The sequence below is a fragment of the Pelodiscus sinensis genome, chromosome 25 (assembly GCF_052426305.1).
Source record: "Pelodiscus sinensis isolate ZL-2025 chromosome 25, ASM5242630v1, whole genome shotgun sequence".
Lineage (NCBI taxonomy): Eukaryota > Metazoa > Chordata > Testudines > Trionychidae > Pelodiscus > Pelodiscus sinensis.
Window position 1 is genome coordinate 2,574,623 of NC_143076.1, and position 22,217 is coordinate 2,596,839.

The window sequence follows — 22,217 nt, forward strand, 5'->3', positions numbered from 1 at the left end:
GATTCGGTTACTCCATATTTGGAGTGGAACCTGTGCAGCAGTTCTTTGAAGGGATTATATGGCACCTTAAAAAACAAAACACCACACAATCAATCATTGCGTGAGATTAGGAATGGGATTTAAGAAGCAGAAGAAGGAGGAGGAATGTGTCCCAAAATCAACCTTCATTGGGCTGGATGAAGGTTAACTCAGTCCATGCAGTACAGGGATGGGGAACTCACATTTGTCCTCTCCAACCTTCAGGAATATAGTTTACATCTGTCAAAAACCAAAAGTTTCATTAACATTGCCTCAGTCTCTGGGATAACCATTAGGGACTTTGACTCCTATGTAAAGTAGATTGGATATCTTTTCTATACTCTGGTGCTAGGCAGCAGTACAAAATCTGAAGCCAAACAAGCCAAAGAGTAGGAAGGCAAGGTTTATTAGTGCCGTGCAAAACTCAGATTAGAAAATGATGAATTATGGACATTTTGTCAAGCAGGATTTTTTTTTTTTAATCATTTTCAGTCTTTATAAAGCTTGCCTCAAAAATATAAAAAGTTGTAAATGGACAGCTGTGGTACAAAGTTTCAGTAGTGTCTATTTGAGGAATGACATTGCCCGTTCCTTGGCATACTTTAGAATTCGCCTGCATTCTTCCTGCTTCCCTTTCGAATCTGTCAGTCCACAGCGTGTCATTAGAGTTACTGAAACTCTATCTCCAGGTTTCTCCAACTTTGATCATGACAGGTCAGCCCTCAATTCACTCTAAAAATGTGACAGGCTGTAGGCTCTGATCCATCACTATGGAGACAGCACATACCTAAGATCCCATAAGTCCTGACATTGGGGATTTCTGCATTTGATTGTGCCATTAAAGAAATCACTCAGAAGTAGGAGATTAAGCACCCATTTCAGATCCAAAGTTGTTTCAGGGAATTTATGGAAGAGAGCAGAGATTACATCTTGAGTCTGCGCATACTGTTCAGTAATAAAATTGCAGGATCTGCCTTCTTGATAATACAATATAAATATTCCTCCGATTAAAAAAATCGATTTTCATAATTTTTATGAAATAAGAGACATCAGCCAAGTCTTCATTCTTCATCTGATCCATTTAAGAGGGTAGCAAGGGAGCTTCTGTCACTTTTCTGCTTCCGAATCCCAAGTCCAATATCTATTTCTCCATTGTTTCTCTTACATCTTTGAATGCAGCTGTAACACACAAACAATAATAGTCATGGTTACTGAAACCACCACCCACCACTCCTGCTCTGCAGGCCACTGATATTAGTACATATTACGTACTAATATTAGGATCACATACTACGCTAGGAATTTGCTTGTGTCAGTTGCAGTGGTTTGTGTTATTCTATGATGTTGAATGATTTCTCTATTCTCCCCTGCATCAGATTCTTCATGTGCTGTGAGTGACCCACGAGCTAGGAGCTGAGAAGGAATGAAGGCAAAGTCCAGATGAGCTGCAGGTGAGCAGTGATACCTCTTTCCTGAATCAATTGCCACCAAAAGGGATCCCATCGGCCAGAAGAGACTTTCTAGCATTGAACCTCCGGATCTCCAGAAAGATCTCAGTCCCCTGTGTGATGCACTACAATATAAGACACATATAATATAAGGGAGATGGGGAGCTGCATTGGGTGTGCCTCCTCTTTATAGGAAGCACCTTACCCTGTACTCTTGAGGAAGACATCCCTTCTCATCTAACTTGGAAAGACACCTCCACCAAGTACTCAACAGACAAATTTCACCTCTTACCAGCAAGCCCCATGTTTGGTTCTCCTGGAGAATGGTCCCAAAAGGAAGAAACCCTTATTCACACAGTGCCCTAAGCATTATCTTTGAGGGCAGACTAGATGATCACAATTGTCCCTTCTTACTTAGAAATCTGTTTCCTAATGCCAACTATCCGGGGGCTGTAGCAGGATTACAGGCATTACGTGGGGCTGGAATAGCAGCCCTGGTAATTCTGAGAGATTTTAGCATATCAGGGATTGGATGCAGTCCTTGGGGGCATTCCCTGCAAGGAGTCTGGCATGTACCTATTGCTAACCTGTACAGGGAGAGCCACATCTGCTTTGTACTGCCAGAGAGGCTAGTGGTTTCAGGGAGCTGATTCACAGCAGGCAGAGACAAGGCTGTCTTGTTCTAAGGGCCAACAATAGCAAGGTGCCAAACACTGCATTTAATGTAGTCACTGCAGGGCTAGATGAGCAAGTGCAAGATATTCAGACAAATGGGCATTAGCTGGATACGGTTCAGGTACAGATGGGTTATACTGATGTTAGTGTGATACAGTCAAATATTCTTTGCGTTTATGGTGAGAAGTATGAAGAAAAACATTTCTGTGACTCAGAAACATTCCCGTGTTTCTATTACAGAGCTTGGCCACAGAAGTCCAGTGTGATAGAGGGCATCTTATTTACGGGGGTAAGTTTTCTTCTCCTAGGCACAAGTTATACTCACAAAGTTTAAAAATTACTTTTTTGCTCTTGGGATTGAACTGTGGGTCCAAATCAGAGTATCTGCACCTCTAAGTGCCTGAGTGCAGGCACAAATCTGAGAGTTAGAGGTCATATTTTAAAGGTATTTAGGGACTCTATGGATACTGATAGACATCTCATTTTCAAAGACACTTATCTAAATCTTTAAGCATCTTTATGAATCTGGCTCCCAATTTGTTTTGTAGGCCTAAAAATACAGCTGCAAATAACACTTAAAAAAAGGGAAGCCTTGTCTCAGCTAGGCTGAAAAAAAATATATGCCCCTTACTCTCTTGTGGCTGTTTGTTTTCAATCTGAGGGTTTCCAGTGTTGTAAAGCAGGCTTTTTCTGTCCACGGCCTTTGCGTACAGCCCATCCTGCCACACAAGGCCCCTCACACAAAACCCGGATACTCAGAGGAGCATGGGAAGCACAATGCAGTTTCTGTGAATGGAATTTGACCTTACAGGCACCAGAAAACATGGAGGTGAGCATGACTAGATAGCGCCCAGCTGCACTTACAGATAAGCCTCATTTGACCGTAGCTTGACCGGTCTTAGGGGCAAGGGAAAAAGCAAACATAGGGTAATAAAACACAACTGTCTCACACTAACTATGCCCCATCTGGTCCTGTCCAGAGGGGATCACGCATACATCACGGAAATTCCTATAGGGCAGTATCATACTACCTCATCACTAGCCTATCAGGCCCTGCCAAATGCAGACCCTAGCATGGCATTAGACACCAAATTTTTGTATAAAAGACCCTCTCCCCCTTTGTTCGACGGAGGTTTTGTGTATTGAGGGCATGTGTCTTTTTTTGCCCGGCTAAAGGATTGATCCCCCTGAGGCTGCCTCCCCACCCTTCGAATCAAATATAGGGGTGCACGAGTCCTGAGCATGCTCCGAGTTCTAGTGTGTCTTTGTGTTGTTATCATTGCTGGATTTGTAAGTATTGCTTAAATGTATTGGTTATTGGTTTAATTAATAGTTAAATTGTGTTAATTTCACTGTGTAATTCTGTAAAGTGTATCTAAGTTCTGTTAACCACACTGTGTAAATTGTATAAACTTGTGTTGTGTAGTAGTGTTGTATTTAGGTTAAATATAAGTGTTAGAAATAGAAGCCCTGGAGTTGTTAAGTTGTAAAAGTAGATTTATGACTAACTCCACCAGCTGCCCTAAAATAACCATAGAGGGGCTGGCTTTGGACGAAGTTTTTATTATCATTATATTGGCTTTGTTTTTGTAATTTTTGTTAAGCAAATTAGAGACAGTGATTTGGTATAGTTGAATTGTAATCAAAGAAGTTTGTAATTAGTTAAGTACAGCTAAGTTTAGGGTTTTCTACCCTGTAAAAGCATTGGGCAATTGCTAGTTTAAAAAACCATTTGCTAATTGTTAGTTTTGATAAAAAAAAATCATTCCACTTAATAAAAATCATTTGTTTCACCATCTTCCAGTAGTTTTCACTGGGTAGTCGGTGTTAACCCTTGAGGCTCCCATCACATCACAGAACCAAAGTGTAACATCCAGGATACCAGTGTTGCCTGCTCTCATGATTTTATCACAAGTCTTGTGATAATTCATGTTTTTTTCTGAAGCTCCAGCTTGTGACTATATTGAATATCCCATCTTTCATTTGAAAAAAAAAGTGTCTTGCCTGTGTCACTTTGGGCAACTCAGGATTCTCTGTGCATCAGTTCCCCATCTGTAAAATGGAGATGAAAGTACTTCCCTCCCTCACCAGCTCATTTTCCAGATAAAGACAGACTGTGCGGCACTCAAGTATTATAGTGCTGGGGCTATACCAACATCTAAGATAGATGGAGAACCCTCTTGGGGTATGTCTACACTACAAAGTTAATTCAAACTAACAGATGTTAATTCAAATTAACTTTGCTAGGCGCTACACACAAGAACCGCTAGTTCGAACTTAATTCGAACTAGCGGAGCGCTTAATTCGAACTAGGTAAACCTCATTCCACGAGGACTAAGCCTAGTTCGAATTAAGTAGTTCGAATTAAGGGCTGTGTAGCCACTTAATTCGAACGAGTGGGAGGCTAGCACTCCCCAGCTTGCCCTGGTGGCCACTCTGGGCCAAACCAGGGAAACTCGTTTGCCTCCCTCCTGGCCCCGGAGCCCTTAAAGGGGCACGGGCTGGCTACGGTGCCCGTGCCAGGTGCAAGCCTGCCAGCACCCAGCCAGCAGACCCTGCACCTGGCACGGCTCCAGCCAGCCACCCGCTGCCACCCAGCCCTCCACCTCTTCCCGGGATCAGGCTGGCGGCTCCTGGGAGCCTGTCCAGGACCACAAGAGGCGGGCGCCCGCCTGGTCTAGTGCAGACATCGTGGACCTCATCCATGTCCTCCGCACTAGGCACAGGAAAGTGGCCATCTAGGGCAGGATAGCTGCCAGCCTGGCCACCCAGGAGCAGGTTTGCATGAAAATCAAGGTGGTCCACTAAGACCCCCGACCCTGAGCCCTGAGCTTAGAATGGCAGTACTGGGTCAGACCAAAGGTCCATCTAGCCCAGTAGCCTGTCTGCCAACAGCGGCCAACACTAGGTATCCTGGAGGGGATGGACTGAAGACAATGACCAAGCCATTTGTCTCGTGCCATCCATCTCCAGCCTTCCACAAACAGAAGCCAGGGACACCATTTCTACTCCCTGGCTAATAGCACTCCATGGACCCAACCTCCATGACTTGATCTCACTTCTCTTTAAACTCTGTTCTAGTTCTAGCCTTCACAGCCTCCTGCAGCAAGGAGTTCCACAGGTTGACTATTTGCTTTGTGAAGAAGAATTTTCTGTTATTAGTTTGAAGCCTGCTACCCATTCATTTCATTTGGTGTCCTCTAGTCCTTCTATTATGGGAACTAATGAAGAACTGTTCTTTATGCACCCTCTCCACACCACTCATGCTTGTATAGACCTCTATCATATCCCCCCTCAGTCTCCTCTTTTCTAAGCTGAGAAGTCCCAGTCTCTTTAGCCTCTCTTCATATGGGACCTGTTCTAAACCCCTGATCATTTTAGTTGTCCTCTCCTCTCTCACCCTCTCTCTTCCCCTCTCCCACCTCCTTTTCCCAGTCTCCCCAAGTTTTGTTCAATAAAGAGAGTTTCTATTTTTGAACACGGGTCCTTTATTTTGTACATCAGGAAGGGGGGCTGGGAGGGGGTAAGTGGAAGGAGGTGAGGGAGGAATGTGGTATGAGCCCCCGATGGGGAGGACTGGGGTGGCTCTGTGGGCTCCTCGGGGTAGAAGCTCTCCTGAAACCCCCCGATTGACCCCTCCTCCCCAGATGGCAGCCTGCGGCAAGTGCAGCCAGGCTGATGGCCGAGTGCTGTGATGTGCCAAGTGTGGGCACTCAGGGCACTCCAAGCCAGGACTGCTTTGCTGTCCCTCATCGAGTTAGACAAGCAAGCAGGGAACCCTGAGAACTGTCTGTCCGGGGTGGGGGTCGGGACCCTTTAAGCACAGCCCTCGGCTAGCCTGAGGCAGCAGCTCCATGCTCTAAGTCCTAATCTGATGCCCTGCCGGCACTGCTTCCGACCAGCCTTAACCCCGGTTCAGGGTCCACTTAATGTGGACAAGCTAGTTCGAATTAGCAAAATGCTAATTTGAACTAGTTTTTAGGTCTAGATGCATTAGTTCGAATTAGCTTAGTTCGAATTAACTAATTCGAATTAAGTTAGTTCGAATTAGTGCTGTAGTGTAGACATACTCTTGGTTACATGGAAAGCTAACCCTGTTGTATCAGGAAAGCTCAGAAACCAGGAAGTCTTCAAAGGAACTCCAAATATATTTACTTATTTTTAAAATAATGATTTTTTTAAAGGTAGCCTCATGATTTTCTGGAGTCTAGGTACTTTTTGCAAAAATATTTGGGATTGGCAATATTTTGCTCTACCTTCTAAACAAAGGTGTTGTGAATCTAGATTATTTGCTGTTTTAAAGTGCTTTGAGATCCTTAGAATGTAATAGACATTTCAGTGCCACGATATGTATTTCCAGCAATGCTTTGACTGCTGATGCTTTCATTCATTTTTTTAAATTAATTCTTCATTTTCAATGGCCAGCCAGCACCCAGTGCAAAGAAATGGGGGTTTGATGGGTTTGGCTGTTCTGCAGTAACACAGGCAACTTTTGCTGGCATGGTTTGAATGGATGCACTTAGCAAGTGAAGAATATACCTCTTGCTTTGAAATTTAAAGCCACTAACATAGCCATGACTTTGTACTGCAGGTCATGATATAAGCCATTCTGCTTTATACAAATTGTTTCCCTCTCATCCCCATCCTTCCACCATTAACATACCAGTAAGCGAGAGTGTAGTTGGTAATCGTGATGAGAATAGCCACTGCGTAGTGCCAGAAGAAGCACATGGTGACAAACATGATGTTGCTATGGTCATCTTCAACCCAAGCTTGGCCTCCCCATGGTGGGAACAGAACAAACCCAATCTGGTTAGAATAAAAAGATTTGTTACCTTTGAGAAACGAGTGCATGCCAGACCCTCCCGCACCATGCCACTTCACCCTCATTATTACAATGCTTTGATCACTAATGGCAGGGGCGGAGGGGGCTGACCTCAACTCAGCTGCAAGGCTGGAATTGTGGCGGAAGCATCGGATTGGAATTGAAGACCTGAGTTCAAGTCACATCTGTTCCATAAACTTGCTATTTGACCTTGGGCAAGTCATTTAAAATCCATGACTCAGTTTCCTTTTGCACAAAATGGGATGGTGACACTCCTTGATTTCTGAGGAGCATTGTGAAAATAAGTTAAGGTGACTATAGTGAAAAGCACTGAAGTAAAAATCTAGAACAGAGCTGGGGAACCTTTTTTGAGTGAGGGACCGCTGACCCACCGAAAAAAAAGCCAACTTGCCTCACACAAGTGAGAAACGAAAAAGCAAAAACCCCTCAGTGATGTGGCCCCCAACTGAGGAGAAAGACACTCCCCATGTTCCCCTGGCACACCAGAGTCTAGGGGCCCAGCCTAGTAGATTTTGTGTGCTCCATGGTGGGGGAGCTGGAGTGCCAGTGTGGGCTCCCTAATGCTGGAGAGGGCCTAAGCCTCAGAGGGCTGCGTAAAGGAGCCGGGGGCCACACCCAGACCCTGGGCCTGAAGTTCCCCACCCCAGTCTAGATCAATAAATGCCGCGCTGAGAAGGGGAAGGCTCTGGGCTCACCATCTTTATCAATGAACAGTTCCCAAGAGCTGCTTGGCAAACTTTTGTTATACATTTAATTCTATTAGAAAGGAAGCTCCCTATACTGAGTCACAGGGAAGGGAGAAGTTACACGCGAAGAAAGAAAACACGACCAATATTTATCTTGTGTTCCACTTAGTTCTACAGATACATATTTAACCAGTGGAGACCAACCAGCAGGTCGGGATCTACCGGCAGATCTTGGGGCCTCTGACAGGTGACCCTGACTGGTTTGGCCAGGAAGCTGTCAAGCTCTGGCACTTCAGTTTCCCCCACACACGCTGTTAGGCTGCACCTGCCCTCTGCCTTGGAGCTGCCCCCGGGAGCCTCGTACTTGCTGTGCAGGGTGTAGGAGGCAGAAGGGAGGGGGGTGCTGATGTCAGGGTGTCCCACCTCCCTCCACTTCTGTACCCTGTCTCCACACAGAGAGAAGGGGGTGGAAGGAGCGTGGCAATGCCAGTAACAAAGTGGGTTAGTTTTGGTTTTTGACTGGACTGTGCATCTCATCATTTTCATTTCTCTCTTATGCTTACATTTAATTCTTTGAGTAGTGAGATCTAAAATGCCTAACCTGACATGTTTGGATTCATTATCCCTGTGGTAATTGCTGCTTCTGGAAGTGGCTGGCAAGTCCCTGCAGCCCCTGAAAAAGGCAGAGCAGGGGGTCTCCACGTGCTGTCCTTGCCTGCAGACACCACTCCTGCAGCTCCCATTGGTCAACAATAGGGAACCGTGGCCAGTAGAGGCTGTAGGCTCAGTGCCTGTAGATGAGGGGCAGCACATGACACCATGGAGCCATTCCTGTACATGCCAGCTACTTTGAGGAGTGGTGCAGGGCCAGGGCAGGAGTAAGCCTGCCTTAACCCCACTGCTCCACCACCCAGAAGCCATCTCAAGCTATGTCTATACTGCAGCCTTCTTTCGCAAAAACTTATGCAAATGAAGCGAGGAGTAGAATATCGCCATGCTTCATTTGCATAATTAATTAGGGGCCATTTTTGCGCAAGAGGCTTTTGTGCAAAAAGGAGCTGTGTAGACGGCTCCTTTTTGTGCAAAACCCCCCTCTTGCGCAAGAGCCGTTCTTCCTGAAAGAAATGTGGAAGAACAGTTCTTGCACAAGAGGGGGTTTTGCACAAAAGCCTCTTGCACAAAAACGGAGCCTCAGTAATTATGCAAATGAGGCTTGGTGATATTCCACGCTTCACCTCATTTGCATATTTTTTGTGCAAAATGGAGGCAGTGTAGACATAGCCAGACAGTCTAGAACTGTATGTGGATTTCTTCCCACTAAACCACACGGAATATTGTGAAGCCCCACTATGTGCAATAAACATGGAGGAAGATAGCTATAGTACATGGCTAGGAGAACATGGCAAAAGTTCTTGATCACAGAAAGTAATTTTGTTTATTAATTTACAAAAGAACAAGTCAGTAAAGAAAATCAATTATTTCATGGTCAATTGTCATAGTAAAGGATCTGGGCTCAGTATGTTTTCAGGACAATTATTCATGGATGGGTTTTGGAGCATTTGCAAAGTAAACACTGAAAGATTATCCTTTAGTGACAACTGATTTGTATGTACACACACAGGATTCCCCATCCCAATGCTCAGTCCTAGAACAAAGCTGAAAGCCTCGAATCAGAACTGACCTGCCAGAACCAGGTTCCCTGCAGGATGGTGAGGCTAGTCCTGAAAAGCTCCAAGACAATGTTATCACGCAGGAAGGCTTCCACCAGGATGCTGAAGGCTGCACCGAACAGGGCAATGAGCAGCAGGGAGTGGATGTGCTGATCTAGCATGGGACGGTGAAGGACGTGATAATAAAAGAGAAAACCTGTGGAAATTAATACCAAATTCAGAGCGAATAGTAAGGAACATCTAGATTTTGCATTGCAGTTTTCCCACATTAAAAATATCAAAGTGTTTTGCAAAAGAGGCTAGCTCCATTCCATCCTCATTTTGCACATGAAGCACATGAAAGCAAAACAATTTGCCTAAAGTCACTTAGGAGAGCAGTAGAGGACTAGAAATAGAACCTGAATCTTCCAAGTCCTCATCCTGCGATAGGATCTGGCTCACACATCACAAGCAAGACTAATAGGTTTCAGCTGCACATCGCTACAGCAAAGCCAGCTGTTCCCCCATTCCCATGGCATTCACAGATGTGCATGTACACATGCAAGTTTATGGCACTGGTGGGCAGAAAGAAATCTTGACATCTACCGTAAAGCTTCCTCTTATCATAATTTAAAGCCAGGTCAGGGTTTGGCTGTGCCAGGACAATGGGATATGCCCGGAATGGGATTGAAACCCATACAGAAAAAAGGCAGAATCACCAGGCAGGTGAAAGGGGCGAGTGGAAGTGTGCCTGCCCCAGTCCCGGGTGTCCCACCCTCCCCAGGCAGCCTTTAGGGAGGCTGGGTGGGGGAAGGGCTAAAGCTCTCTCGATGGGGAGCGCAGGGGGCAGACGAGCTGTGCACTTCGCTCTCACTCCCTGACAGGGACAAGAAGGGGAAGAGCAAGCATCTGTTACAAATCATGGAGTGAGGGATTTTAGCCCCCCTAACTTTCTTCCCCAGAGTCCCCTGCTCATCCTCCAACCCTGACTCCTACACCCTCCACCCTCAAAGGGTGCGTCTAGATTGGCAAAAATTTGCGCAAAAGCACCTGCTTTTGCGCAAAAACTTGCCAGCTGTCTACACTGGCCACTTGAATTTATGCAAGAGCACTGACTTTGTAATGTACAAAATCAGTGCTTCTTGCGCAAATACTTTCATGCTCCCGCTCAGGGATAAGCCCTCTTGCGCAAGAATATTTGTGCAAGAGGGCCAGTGTAGACAGGCACCTTAATTTTTTGCGCAAGAAAGCCCAATGGCTAAAATGGCCATCAGAGCTTTCTTGTGCAAAAGTGTGTCTAGATTGGCCTGGATGTTTTTGCACAAAAGCACTTTTTGTGCAAAAGTATCCGTGCCAATCTAGATGCTCTTTTGCGGAAATACTTTTAACGGAAAAACTTTTCCATTCAAAGTATTTCCGCAAAATCATGCCAGTCTAGACGTAGCCAAAGAGTCCATCCTTAAGGTAAATGTGTTGGTATAAACTAAGCAAAGCTGCCACAGAACCTCATCTGACCAGTTTCCCCAATTATAGCCTATATTTCCAAGCAACAAGAAGTTGGCTCAAAGCTTCTGAACAAAGCATATGGGCAGCAGAAGCAAATTAAAAGAGCATGGTACTAAAATCCCTGTTTGAAGATGCTAAGTCAACTCCCAACACCACCAGCAGAGCTCCCCTTCACAAGCGAGCTTTTGCTTCCCACTGTACTTCATCAGTTTATCATTCACCACTTCCTCCAGGAGATTAGCCCAGGCAGGATGCTTTTAAATCATAACCCTTTGCAAACTATCACTTCAGTGTCTGAGTCATTCTGTGCCAAAGCTCCTTGATATCCGGCCCTTCCCCCATCTCTTTTATGCTTTCTTTAAAGTCATGGGATTAGGAGGAAACGAATCTTGAGACATTCCTAGACCCAGTGGATTCACTAGCCACAGGAGCTCTGTTCGGACATATCATCGTCTTGTCCTTGGGACTCAATGATGTGAGGAAGGGAGTGAATAGACCATTTGGATTTAACAGCTGAGAGGAAAGCAGGCAAGACTAGCTGCCCACAGTGGACTTAATTGCTCTCTGAGGATACCCACGACACAAGGACAAAGCTCTATAGATGTGAGGTAAGAGCGACATCTACCAGCTGTTTACAGTAACAAGGGAATTCAGTCTTCTGTTTCATACCATAAAGCCTTGCCAGCCTACAGCAAGTACCCTATGTAATCATGGGGAAGTGAAATAATGGCAAGATCTTTAGCTTTATCTGTGTTGGTTCCATTATAGTCTCTTATCCCCACAAACAGAGCTCACCTGCCTGATGTTCATTGCTGGGCATCAGAAAGGCCCTCATTCTAGTGACGGTGCAAGAGTGACTGGCCAGCTCCCTGTTGTGGCACATCCTGATCTCAGGTCTATCGCCATGCCCTGACCAGCACTTCCAGATTCTGGCCACTGAACAGTTTCAGTCTTCAACTCTGTCCGCTTCTAATGGATATAAGTTCAGCTAGGAAACCTGAAATCTCTTGTGGTCTTCAAACCTCCTCATAGTCAGAGATGCAAAGGAATCTCTCTTGCTGCAGATAAAAGTTCTGGTGCAGTAAAGCCAGAAGGAGGCCTCCTTTGATATAGGTGTAGTGGCTGCACTTGTATCTCACTGGAGGTGGACCTTAAGTAATTCGCCATAGTCCAAAGCATCCCAACTTTCATTCAGAATTTGGCAAGACCCAGCGCCTCTCTGCAAATCTCCATTAATCCTTCTTTTACAATATTTCCTGTGTTTTGTATTTATGATATTCCAAAACAGGGGAGCCAACAGCTTTACCAGGCCCCTGGGCAAGCGGGGGGGGGGCTGGCTCCACAGTCCCCTCAGTGCTGCATGAGGCTCGCCACACAGCACTCAGGCAAGAGGCTCCAGGTGCTGCTGCTGCCACAGTAGCAGGTGGTGGTGGTGGCGAGGAGCCCCAAGCCCTTTTGAATTGCCAGGTCCCAGGGCAACTTCCCTTTTTGCCCCCACACCAACCCTGTCGGCAAGCCTGTCCCCGAGCTTTCTCCCTGATCCAGGCTGCTTTTAGCAACAGGTGAAGATGTTTCCCACCATTTCAGAACCCAATTTACAGAGTTTATTCCAGTGATTTTTGTGTGTGTAGTTTCTTTAATCTCTTAACTCTTTTCCCCAGAACATCAGTAGGTTTTACAATCCAGTTCTCCTCCCAGTGGTACATTTTCAAAGCTGCCTAGTGCATCTCTATTCCCAACTCCCATTAGGGTCAGTGGGAATCAGTCTAAATCCTCTGAGCAACTTTGGGAATATCCGCCCATCAGGCTACTCACCTTCAGCAAACACAGCAATCGACAGCATGAGGCGATCCAGTCCCAGGGGCACCTTGAGCGGGGAGTAAGTGAGCACATCCACCACTCCTGAGAGTCCATAGAACAGGTACATGGTTGTGTGCTGCCAGTTCATCAACTTCACCCAGCTTCGTTCCTTGCCACTGTAGAGGTACAAGTGGGGGCCATCGGGGACAAACTGCTCAGCCAGCATTCCTGGACAGAGATACAACAGGGTTACATGGCTTTCCTTCTCAGGGTGGAAATTAAGAAGATAGAAATCCAAAACCAAGAAAAAGAAATAATTTTTCACACAACATGTGATTAGACTGTGGAACTAACTGCCACAGGAAATCACTAAGACCAAGACTGTAACAAGATTTGAAAAGAAAATGGATATTTACATGGATATCAAGACTATCTAGTTATCATAATTAGTGACAATACAATTTTTGGCAGGTTGATTAAAGTTTGTGCTTTAGATCTTAAACCAATCTCTGTTAGAGACCAAAGCGAGACCTATCTTGGGGGCATACTATTCCACATGTGCCTACTGCAGAGTTCTTACACCATTCGCTGGCACATCTGATTCTAGCTACTGTCCGCTATGTCTACACTGCTGAGCTTTTCCAGGATACCTAGCTATTCTGCATCCAAGGAATGCATCTGCTTTTTTGGAACAGTTTCCAAAAAAGCAGATGTGTTCTTTTGGCATCCATATAGTCCTTGTTGTATGAGGAATAAGGGAGGTTCTGAAAGAGGAGGTTTTCCCAACATTTGGCCAGGAAAATTTCAGAAAAGCCTCTTCTGAAAAAAAAAGTGGAAAAAGATACACAAATTGTGGTTCATAATTTGCATATCTTTTTCCTATATAACTCTGCAGTCTAGACATAGCCTTAGAGACAGGACACTGAACAAGATGAATCTAGCCTGGCCATAACTACAGGGGATAGATTTGAAGACAGAACCTTCTCCAGACTGCAGAGAACAAAAAAGGCCTGGTAGTGTTTGCCTCTGTTTTTCAGACGCTGGAAATTGGTGATAGGGGATGATTACTTGTTCCGTGCCTTCCCTCTGGAGCACCTGGCCTTGGTCACTGTTAGAAGACAGGATACGTGGCTAGTTGAACCTTTGGTCTGACCCTGTCTGCCTGTTCGTATGCTTCATGTTACCATTGGAAGACACTTGGTGGTGTACAGTTCATTGGACCTTGTTTATATTGTACTTTACCATTACTTTTGATGAAATTAGGGGGCTAAGGTGTGTGGAAAGGTCAGCCTTTCCATGGTAAGACAATAATTGGAGCATGGTGAGTTGTCCTGGATGGTCGGGGATGTGCTGTGTTCTAATCCTTACCTATTAAGGCAAAGATGATTTTAGCCACTCCTTCAATGACTTCCAGACGTTGGTAACACTGGCTTCTATGAGACTTTTTATTCACCTTCTCACTGAGGTACCTCAGGGGGTATTTCACAGACCACCAGAGGCCAAAGAGCAGGAAGAAACTGCCTGGGAGAGCATGACCTTTGAAATTTGCCATCACCGTCAACCTGCTGGTGCTAAAAGGCAAGGAAATAAAAGGTAATTGAGAGAACTGTTTTTGCATTCTCCCTATCAATGCAAATAACTCTTGCTTATGGTGCGTGACCATGGCTAGCTCAGGAAGAGAGCTCTGTGAAGAGCACCAAAAAAGTGGTTTTTTCCCCCCAGTCTATTTCAAGATAATTTTACAACCCAAATAGTTGCTTTTCACCTTATCTTGTAAAGAGGCAGTGGTATGACAGGTATGTTAAGCACATTCCCTTTGTTCCAGGCGTAGTCACAAACCAGAGCCCCCATGCCCTGCCAGTGGTGCCCCAGAGAGAAGCTCCTCCCTCTGTGTGAGCTACCAGAACTAGACTGATCTTTATTAAGATAGTAGGCACACTTCAAGACAGACCCAAAAGAGAAAACAACAGAATTCCACTTGTCATTACCTACAGTCCACAACTTAAACCCCTCCAACACATTATCCACAATCTATAAACTGTATATCATGGTCAGTGATGCAGCACCATTTACAGAGGGATTTCAGACCCAGTGATACTGAAAAGAATTCCTTTTGAAACTGACCAATATCCCTTCAGAGAAAGCATTAAAAAACAAAACAGAGTTAGAATGAATTTTCTATACTGTAGCATGGACAGAGATTAGTATGACACTATCTAGAGGTTCCACCAAGTATATTGGATCTGTGAGCTCTGAATAATTGTGACTGCTACACACTGTAGTTATCCAGACAAGTTGGTCTGATTTGTGGAGCACGTGCATCACTGCAAGTGGAGAAAGCATGCAAGAAGTTGAAATAACCATCTTGTGGATAGCCACAGCCCATCCAAACTGCTTGGCAGAGAATGCAATCACTTCCTCACTGAATTGTGCTTTTACGACAAGAGAAGTATCTCCCCATTTCATCAGTCTGTTTTAAACTGATGGAGTTCCTGAAGCCTATTTTGAAGGATGGCTTGGTGGCAAGGACGAAGCTCTAGGGTACTGTGGCATATCTGCAAAGACTTCAAAGGGGAAGAGTGCATAGGTAAGAAGAAGACTGAATTCACCTGCAATAAATCCTTCAGGACAACATAGTCATCCAAATCCATAGCCTCTCATCCAGTTCTGTGGCTTTTGCAAATAACCAGATGAGAACAGAGCAGGCAGGACAGTGACATGATCGACCTATTTATTCAGGATAGAAAGGATCAGTTTGGTGGTGGATGTGTAAGCCACACACCTACTGGGTACGGTTCATTGTCCCATGTAGTGGCACTTACACCACTCACAGAGAGAAAAGAGTTTCTTCTACAGCAGTGTCTCTGTCGAAGTGAGCCACGGGCCCACTCTGAGAAAGCTGCTAACGGGCTGCTCCGGTTTGTTTACTTAATGGCTCCTATTGGCTGTGGTTCACCATTTGAAGCCCCGGGGAGCCACAGGAAGTAGCAGCCCAGGCCATGCCACTTCCCACAAACAGCGAACAGGTGCAAATGGGACCTGCCATGCTCTGTGGTTGCAGAGCCATTAAATAAACAAATGGCAGCCCACTTTGAGAAACACTGCTCTGCAGCCTTAGCTGAGAACCAGCTGGCTTTATAGCTCACGCACTAAGCTCCAAAGTCCCAGCTTTGGTTACCCAAGCTCTTCCTAACACAAGAAAGGAAACAAATCTAAATACAGAAGCCACACATTTGCTGTGCAATATGAAGGAGGCTATTGCTAACAGAATTTAAGACCAAACGCTGATGGTTTTCAGGAGGTGTGAAGAGTTATCATCCTTGCAGGCTGTACAGAGATTTCTAATTTAAAGAAAATCCATTTCCCAAAGCTCAGACCTTCAACAAGAGAAAATATCTGGGTGCCAGCTGCGATTACTTCCTCCAGGCCATAGTGTATTTTACCTGGCTCTGGATTGGATGTTCCAGCTTCTATGCTCTCATGTGCCACACTCTCCCCTGTGGTTCTTTGTATGGCTCCAGGCAATTACTGCTTGACTATAATGATTCCTCCCTGGCATTCTTTGTTAACCTTTTGGTGGCTCTCAGTAAGCTTCCAGCGACATGGTTTCACTATGCTGTCTTAGCTATTGTATGCGGACATACACCCTCCTGAAGCGTTTGTTTCCGTTAGAGCAACATGATCTGCTTGAGCAGCATTACTCTAATCACTAGGGCTATGTCTGTACTACAGCATATGTTGGCATAATGTATGTCATTAAGGGGTGTGAATAAATCACCCCTCCCTCCCGAGTGACGTACATTATAGTGACATACGTTCCAGTACTGTGGGAGCCTGAGAGCTTCTTGCCTGGACATGGTTGTATTAGGCTGACAGGAGAACTTTCTTCCACTGGCAGAGAGAGAATTCACCAGACACACTGCAGCAGTAAAGAAATAAATAAATAAAATTCCAGTGATGTGAAAAATCCAGACTCCTGAGCGAGGCAGTTAAGCTCATCTGTGTCGAAGGCAGTAGGTCAACATCTGAATTTTTCCATCGACATAGCTACTGCCACTCAGGGAAGTAAATTATGCCAACAGGAGAATCCTCCCATCTGTGGAGATTGTGGATGCCCGTGTCAAATTAGAATAGTGTAAATTAGCAAATATTAAATTTCCTCAGCAAGAGGCAAGGAGGAGGATGTGGAACTCAACAAACATATGTTGTACCTTGATAACCTAAATAATACCATCGTAAATCATACAGCTACATAGAGAGGGAGCATAGTTCAGAGATTAGCGGCAGCAGCATGTGACTCAGGAGAACAATGTGGCACACCTACTTTGCAAGGACTTGTGTGATCTTTTGTGAGTTACTTAATTTCTCTCTGCCCCAGCTCTCTACCTGTAAAATGGGGCTAATAAACACCTCCCACTAGCTGATGGGGTGATGTGAAGATAAGTACATAAACCTGGGGAACACATACACCTTTGTTACTTTATTACATATTTGAAAGCAATTGTTTTTTAAAAAAAAATCCTGTTCCAGCCAGAAATGTTCCTGTCTGCTAGAAAATTGATACAGGATCTGTATCAGGGATCTATCCAGCAAACATTTTATTATGGTTTTAGATGAAAAGTGAACTGAATTGTTGAAATTAAACATAGATAGATTCCTGTTCAGAGTTTGACTGCAGCTAACACACTTATTTCATGAACAGAGCTGAAAAACCAGATACCAATTACAGAAATGTGGTTGAGCGGAACAAAAGGATTAAGAGAACTGAAATGATTTACTATCTACATTAGAATAACAATTATGAAGAAAAGCAGAATGAATGGGAAAAGGTTTAAACAAGTTTTATAATAGTACATATATCACTGTAACTCCTAGACAAAGCTATCTAAATTCATAGTATCTGCATGCCACTTGTATTTGTCACCACTTAATATTTAGGCAAGAAAATAATTTTAGAGTCAGCAGCTCTGTGCATCTTAATTGCTAACTTAATAAATCCCAATTTGACACCAAATTTCCTTACCTGTGAACTGTTCTAGTTAGATCTGTAGAACTCTCCGTGGATATAAAATTCTGCATCAGCATCTGTATCTCCAAAAAGGAGCCCACAGATACCCGTGGATATAAAGCAGATATCCACAAATTTTCAGGGCTCTGTAGATCTGTCTGTATATAGACTACTCCTCCGAGAAGGTAATAAGTATGCCAGCAAATACCAGAGAAGAGAGAGTCTTAGCTGATGTAAGGAACTAAGATTCTTTCTGCTGTCCCTACCCATTTGTGAACTCACCTTTACAAAGGACACCAGAGCCCATTCTTTTAGGCCAGGGGTCTCCAACCTTCTTAACCACAAGAGCACTTTTTCAATTTAAGTGCAATGTAAGATCTACCTCAAACCCAAATACCCTTGCCCGGCTTCCTTCCCCCGCTTCTTTGAGGCCTCACCCTGCTCCACTCCTTTGCCGAAGCCTCACCCTGCTCACTCCATCTCCCTTCCTCTCCCATCCTCACTCTCTTTCACCAGACTGAGGTAGGAGTTGGGGGGCAAACTCTAGTCTCAGCCCAAGGAGTTTGGAGTGTGGAAAGGGTTCCAGGCTTAGCCCAGGGTGGGGGATTGGGGTCCAGGAAGAGTTTCAGGGTGAACGCTCTGGGAAGGAGTTTGGCTGCAGGGGGACTCACATCTGGGGCAGGAGATTGGGTGCAGGAGGAGGTTTGGGGGTGGAACAGGGGTTCAGGAAGCAGACTGTGGCTGGGCACCGTTTAACTGAGATGGCTTCCAGGTGGTGGACCAGTGGAGTTAAGTCAGGCTTACTCCTCTCTGTGTGGTGATAGAGTATAGAAGTGGGGGGAGCAGGGACACCCTGACATCAGCACCCTCCCTCCCCACCTTCTCCTTCCCACAGCCTGCAGAAGAATTTGGAAGCTGTTCTGGAAAGTGGGAAAATCCCTTTTATTTGTACTTAGATTCTGTTGTTGCAGCTGATTTGGTTAAATGTATATAACTAAACAGTGCTTTGATTTCACAGAGGATGGGACACAGGGATGAAAGCAATTAGGTAACAGTGATGGCCCACTTGGTGTGCAGTAGGATTCAGGGTTGCCCCAAATATTAGTGAATCAGTGCTTGGTACTTTGCACTTCAATGCCATGAATGTTGATGAGACATCTGCTTCTTGCTGAATTCTGACCTGCCTTTGCTAACCAGTCTGTGCTCTCCCTGTCCTTTTGGTTCCTTTTATTAGAGCATTTCCTCTTATTTTAGATTCAAAGTCAACAAAAGCTCACTCAGCCAAAGTTAATGAACAGTTGGAGGAGGGAGATTATTATATCTCCCCCTTCACCAAATCAGCATCCTGAACTGCCTTCAAACTTCCCCTTGTCACAGACCAGTTCCTCAAGCCAAATCCACAGGGAAAGCTTGGAATTACAATACATATGCAAAATCAATTAAATTAATTATGGACTTAATCAAGACATGGAGTGATGGAACCTTTGTCAATGAAGGTGCTAACTACTTCCTGAACGGTATCCTTCCTGCCTTATCCATCCATTGACTTTGATCTTTATGTACTCAGGTTTAGCAGCCTCTCTCCTGATACTTTATGCATAGAGGTAGGGGGGTGGGTGACAGAACATCTTTCTTACCCCCCATGCCTTCCCTTCCCCTATTTATTTTGAGTTTCCTTATCCTCTAATCATAACTCCGGTCATCTGAAGAAGTGGGCTGTGCCCACGAAAGCTCATGATATCATCTACAGTAAACTACTGATAATCCGGCACCTTTAGGACCCAGGGGGTGCCAGATTATCAGATATGCCGTACTATCGGAAGGGGGGGCTATGACAGGTCTGGGGTGGGGTGGGGGGAGATGCCACCCCAGACCCCTCATAGCCCCCCTTCTGATAGTCCGGCTCTGTCCCAGGCATCCCCGATTCAGCCACTGCTGGTCAGTTTCAGCACCGGCTGAATCTGGGACGCCTGCGGCAGAGCAGCTGGGGTTCTGCCAGGTTGGTCCGGTAGCACCGCCCCTCGGTGCTGCGAGACCAACCCAGCAGCACCCGAGCTGCTCTGCCCCAGGCATCCCCAAGTCAGCTGCCACTGAAACTGATCAGCGGCTGACTCCAGGAAGCCCGGGGCAGAGCTGCTCTGCCCCGGGCTTCCCAGAATCAGCCGCGGGTCAGTTTCATCAGCGACTGAATCGGGGATGCCTGGGGCAGAGCAGGCCAACCCGGCAGCACTCCAGCTGCTCTGCCCCAGGTGTCCCCAAGAGAGCTGGGGTGCTGCCAGGTTGGTCCTGCAGCCCCGGGGGCAGCGCTACGGGACCAACCCGGCAGCACCCCAGCTGCTCTGCCCCCAGCTTCCCCAATTCAGCTGCTGGTCAGTTTCAGCAGCGGCTGAATCGGGGAAGCTGGGCGCAGAGCAGCTCCAATTGTCCGGCTTCCCGGAGCACTTCCGGGTTCCCGATGGTGCCGGACCATCAGGAGTGCCGGAGCACTGGATGCCGGACCAATGGAGTTTTACTGTACATGTTTTGTTAGTCTGTAAAGTACTACCAGACCATTTGCTTGCTGTTTTTTTCCCCTTATTGGTGCAGCTTCAACCCATCTTTCCTTTATCTTCCATCCTCTATTCAACTGAAATAGAGGTTCCTCCCCTCTACTTTCTAACCTCAAACAAGATCCCTGTCAAATCTTACATCAGTGCTACTTAATAAGATTTTATGCTGAATGGGAAGTGACTGTCTAGGGAGGAGTACTGCAGAAAGGAATCTAAGGGTCATAGTGGACCACAAGCAAATATGATTCTGGGATGTATTAACAGGAGTGCTGTGAGCAAGACATGAGAAGTCATTCTTTCGCTCTACTGAATTGGACTATTGTGTCCTGTTCTGGGCACCACATTTCAAGAAAGATGTGGAGAAATTGGAGAAGGTCCAGAGAAGAGCAACAAGAATGATGAAAGGTCTAGAGAACATGACCTATGAAGGAAGACTTTAAGAACAGGGAGGCTGTTTTTCCGTTAAAAGTATTTGTGCAAGAGAGCGTCTATACTGGTATGTGCCTTTGCGCAAAAGATTTGCTTTTGTGCAAGAGCATCTGTGCCAGTGTAGATGCTCTCTTGCGCAAGAAAGGTCTGATGGCCATTTTAGCCATCGGGCTTTCTTGCACAAGAAATTAACGTGGCTGTCAACACTGGCCCTCTTGCGCAAGAATACTTGCTCCAGAGGGCTTATCCCTGAGCGGGAGCGTCGGAGTATTTACGCAAGAACCACTGATTTTGTACATTACAAAGTCAGTGTTCTTGCACAAATACTCGCGGCCAGTGTAGACAGGCGGCAAGATTTTACACAAAGCGGCTGCTTTTGCGCAAAAACATGCCAGTCTAGCTGCACCCAGATTGTTCAGTTTGGAAAGGAGAAGACTGAGAGGGGACATGAGAGCAGTTTTCAGGTATCTAAAAGGATGTCACAAGGAGGAAGGAGAAATATTGTTCTCCTTGGCCTTTGAGGATAGGACAAGAAGCAATGGGCAGCAAGGGAGGTTTAGTCTGGACATTGGGAAAAACTTCTAACTGTCAGGGCGGTTAAACACTGGAATAAATTGCCTAGGGAGGTTTTGGAATCTTCATCGCTGGAGATATTTAAGAGCAGGCTAGACAGACATCTATCAGGGATGGTCTAGGTGGTGCTGGGTCCTGTCATGAGGGCAGGGGACTGGACTCGATGACCTCTCAAGGTCCCTTCCAGTTTTACTGTTCTATGATTCTACGATTTCTGAAGAAGAGGGGGCCTGAAATCTCTGCTGCAATGAACTGATCTTTCTACAAGGTCATGTTCTTGCTTTCTGATTGGATGATGATTTTTCAGCTGTGGAATGACCCTATTGTGAATTTCTGGGTGAACAAGTAGTGCTGAAATTCAAAAACTTTTGGTATTCACAAATATTCTCAAGAATACCCAATGGAAGATAGCGAAGGGATACAGCAATCAGAGCATTGTAGGGGAGAGGGAAAGGGTAGAGGAATGATTTTAACAGCAGCATTTTGAATAGACTTGAGTGGGCACAAGATGGGATGTGGACAGTGCAGAGAAGAGTCAGTTGCAGTAGTCAAAGCAAGAGATGGACAAGAATTGGGGTTATGTGAACAGAGGGGGAAAGAGGATTTCAAAAGACAAGATGAAGCACAGTAGGATTCAGGGATTAAAAAGAGAAAGAGGTGTAGAACAGATCCCTTGGTTTATACAGAGTGACTGGGAGGTTAACACAGTCACAGATCTTTGGGTGACACTCTGACGTGTGACCCTGCTGTACACTGTGTTATATAGTACCACACTTTCAGGTTTATGGAATGAACTTTTCACCTGTGAACACAGAGAACAGCAGGTTGTGAGTCCCGGTGTTTCACTTAGTCACGGAGCACACGCACGTCTAGGTGAGTCAGGGGATTGGTTACCTAGGAGAATTGCAGCAATAAAACACAGTAGGTTCCTGTTTGCCTTTTGCTGGTTTGCTTAACGAGGTGAAGAAGCTGTTCACTATTTGGTATAGCCTGTGTCAGGAAGACCATCTGGCATCATTACCAGTCAGTG

The 22,217-nt window shown here is 45.5% G+C and overlaps 1 protein-coding gene across 2 annotated transcripts in view; it reads right to left on the reverse strand.

The window, feature by feature from the left end:
• Nucleotides 1–405: 405 nt before the first annotated feature.
• LOC142818234 (transmembrane protein 45B-like) overlaps nt 406–22,217 on the reverse strand; it is a 36,229-nt gene continuing 14,417 nt past the window's right edge. For both annotated transcript variants that reach the window (XM_075909671.2, XM_075909670.2), the window contains 5 exons: nt 13,997–14,199; nt 12,644–12,856; nt 9,355–9,539; nt 6,805–6,950; nt 406–1,197 (listed from right to left, as the gene is read on the reverse strand). In XM_075909671.2, coding sequence (XP_075765786.1) covers nt 1,080–1,197; nt 6,805–6,950; nt 9,355–9,539; nt 12,644–12,856; nt 13,997–14,180 — 846 coding nt within the window. In that variant the 5' untranslated portion in view covers nt 14,181–14,199 and the 3' untranslated portion in view covers nt 406–1,079. The remainder of the gene's footprint in view (nt 1,198–6,804; nt 6,951–9,354; nt 9,540–12,643; nt 12,857–13,996; nt 14,200–22,217) is intronic.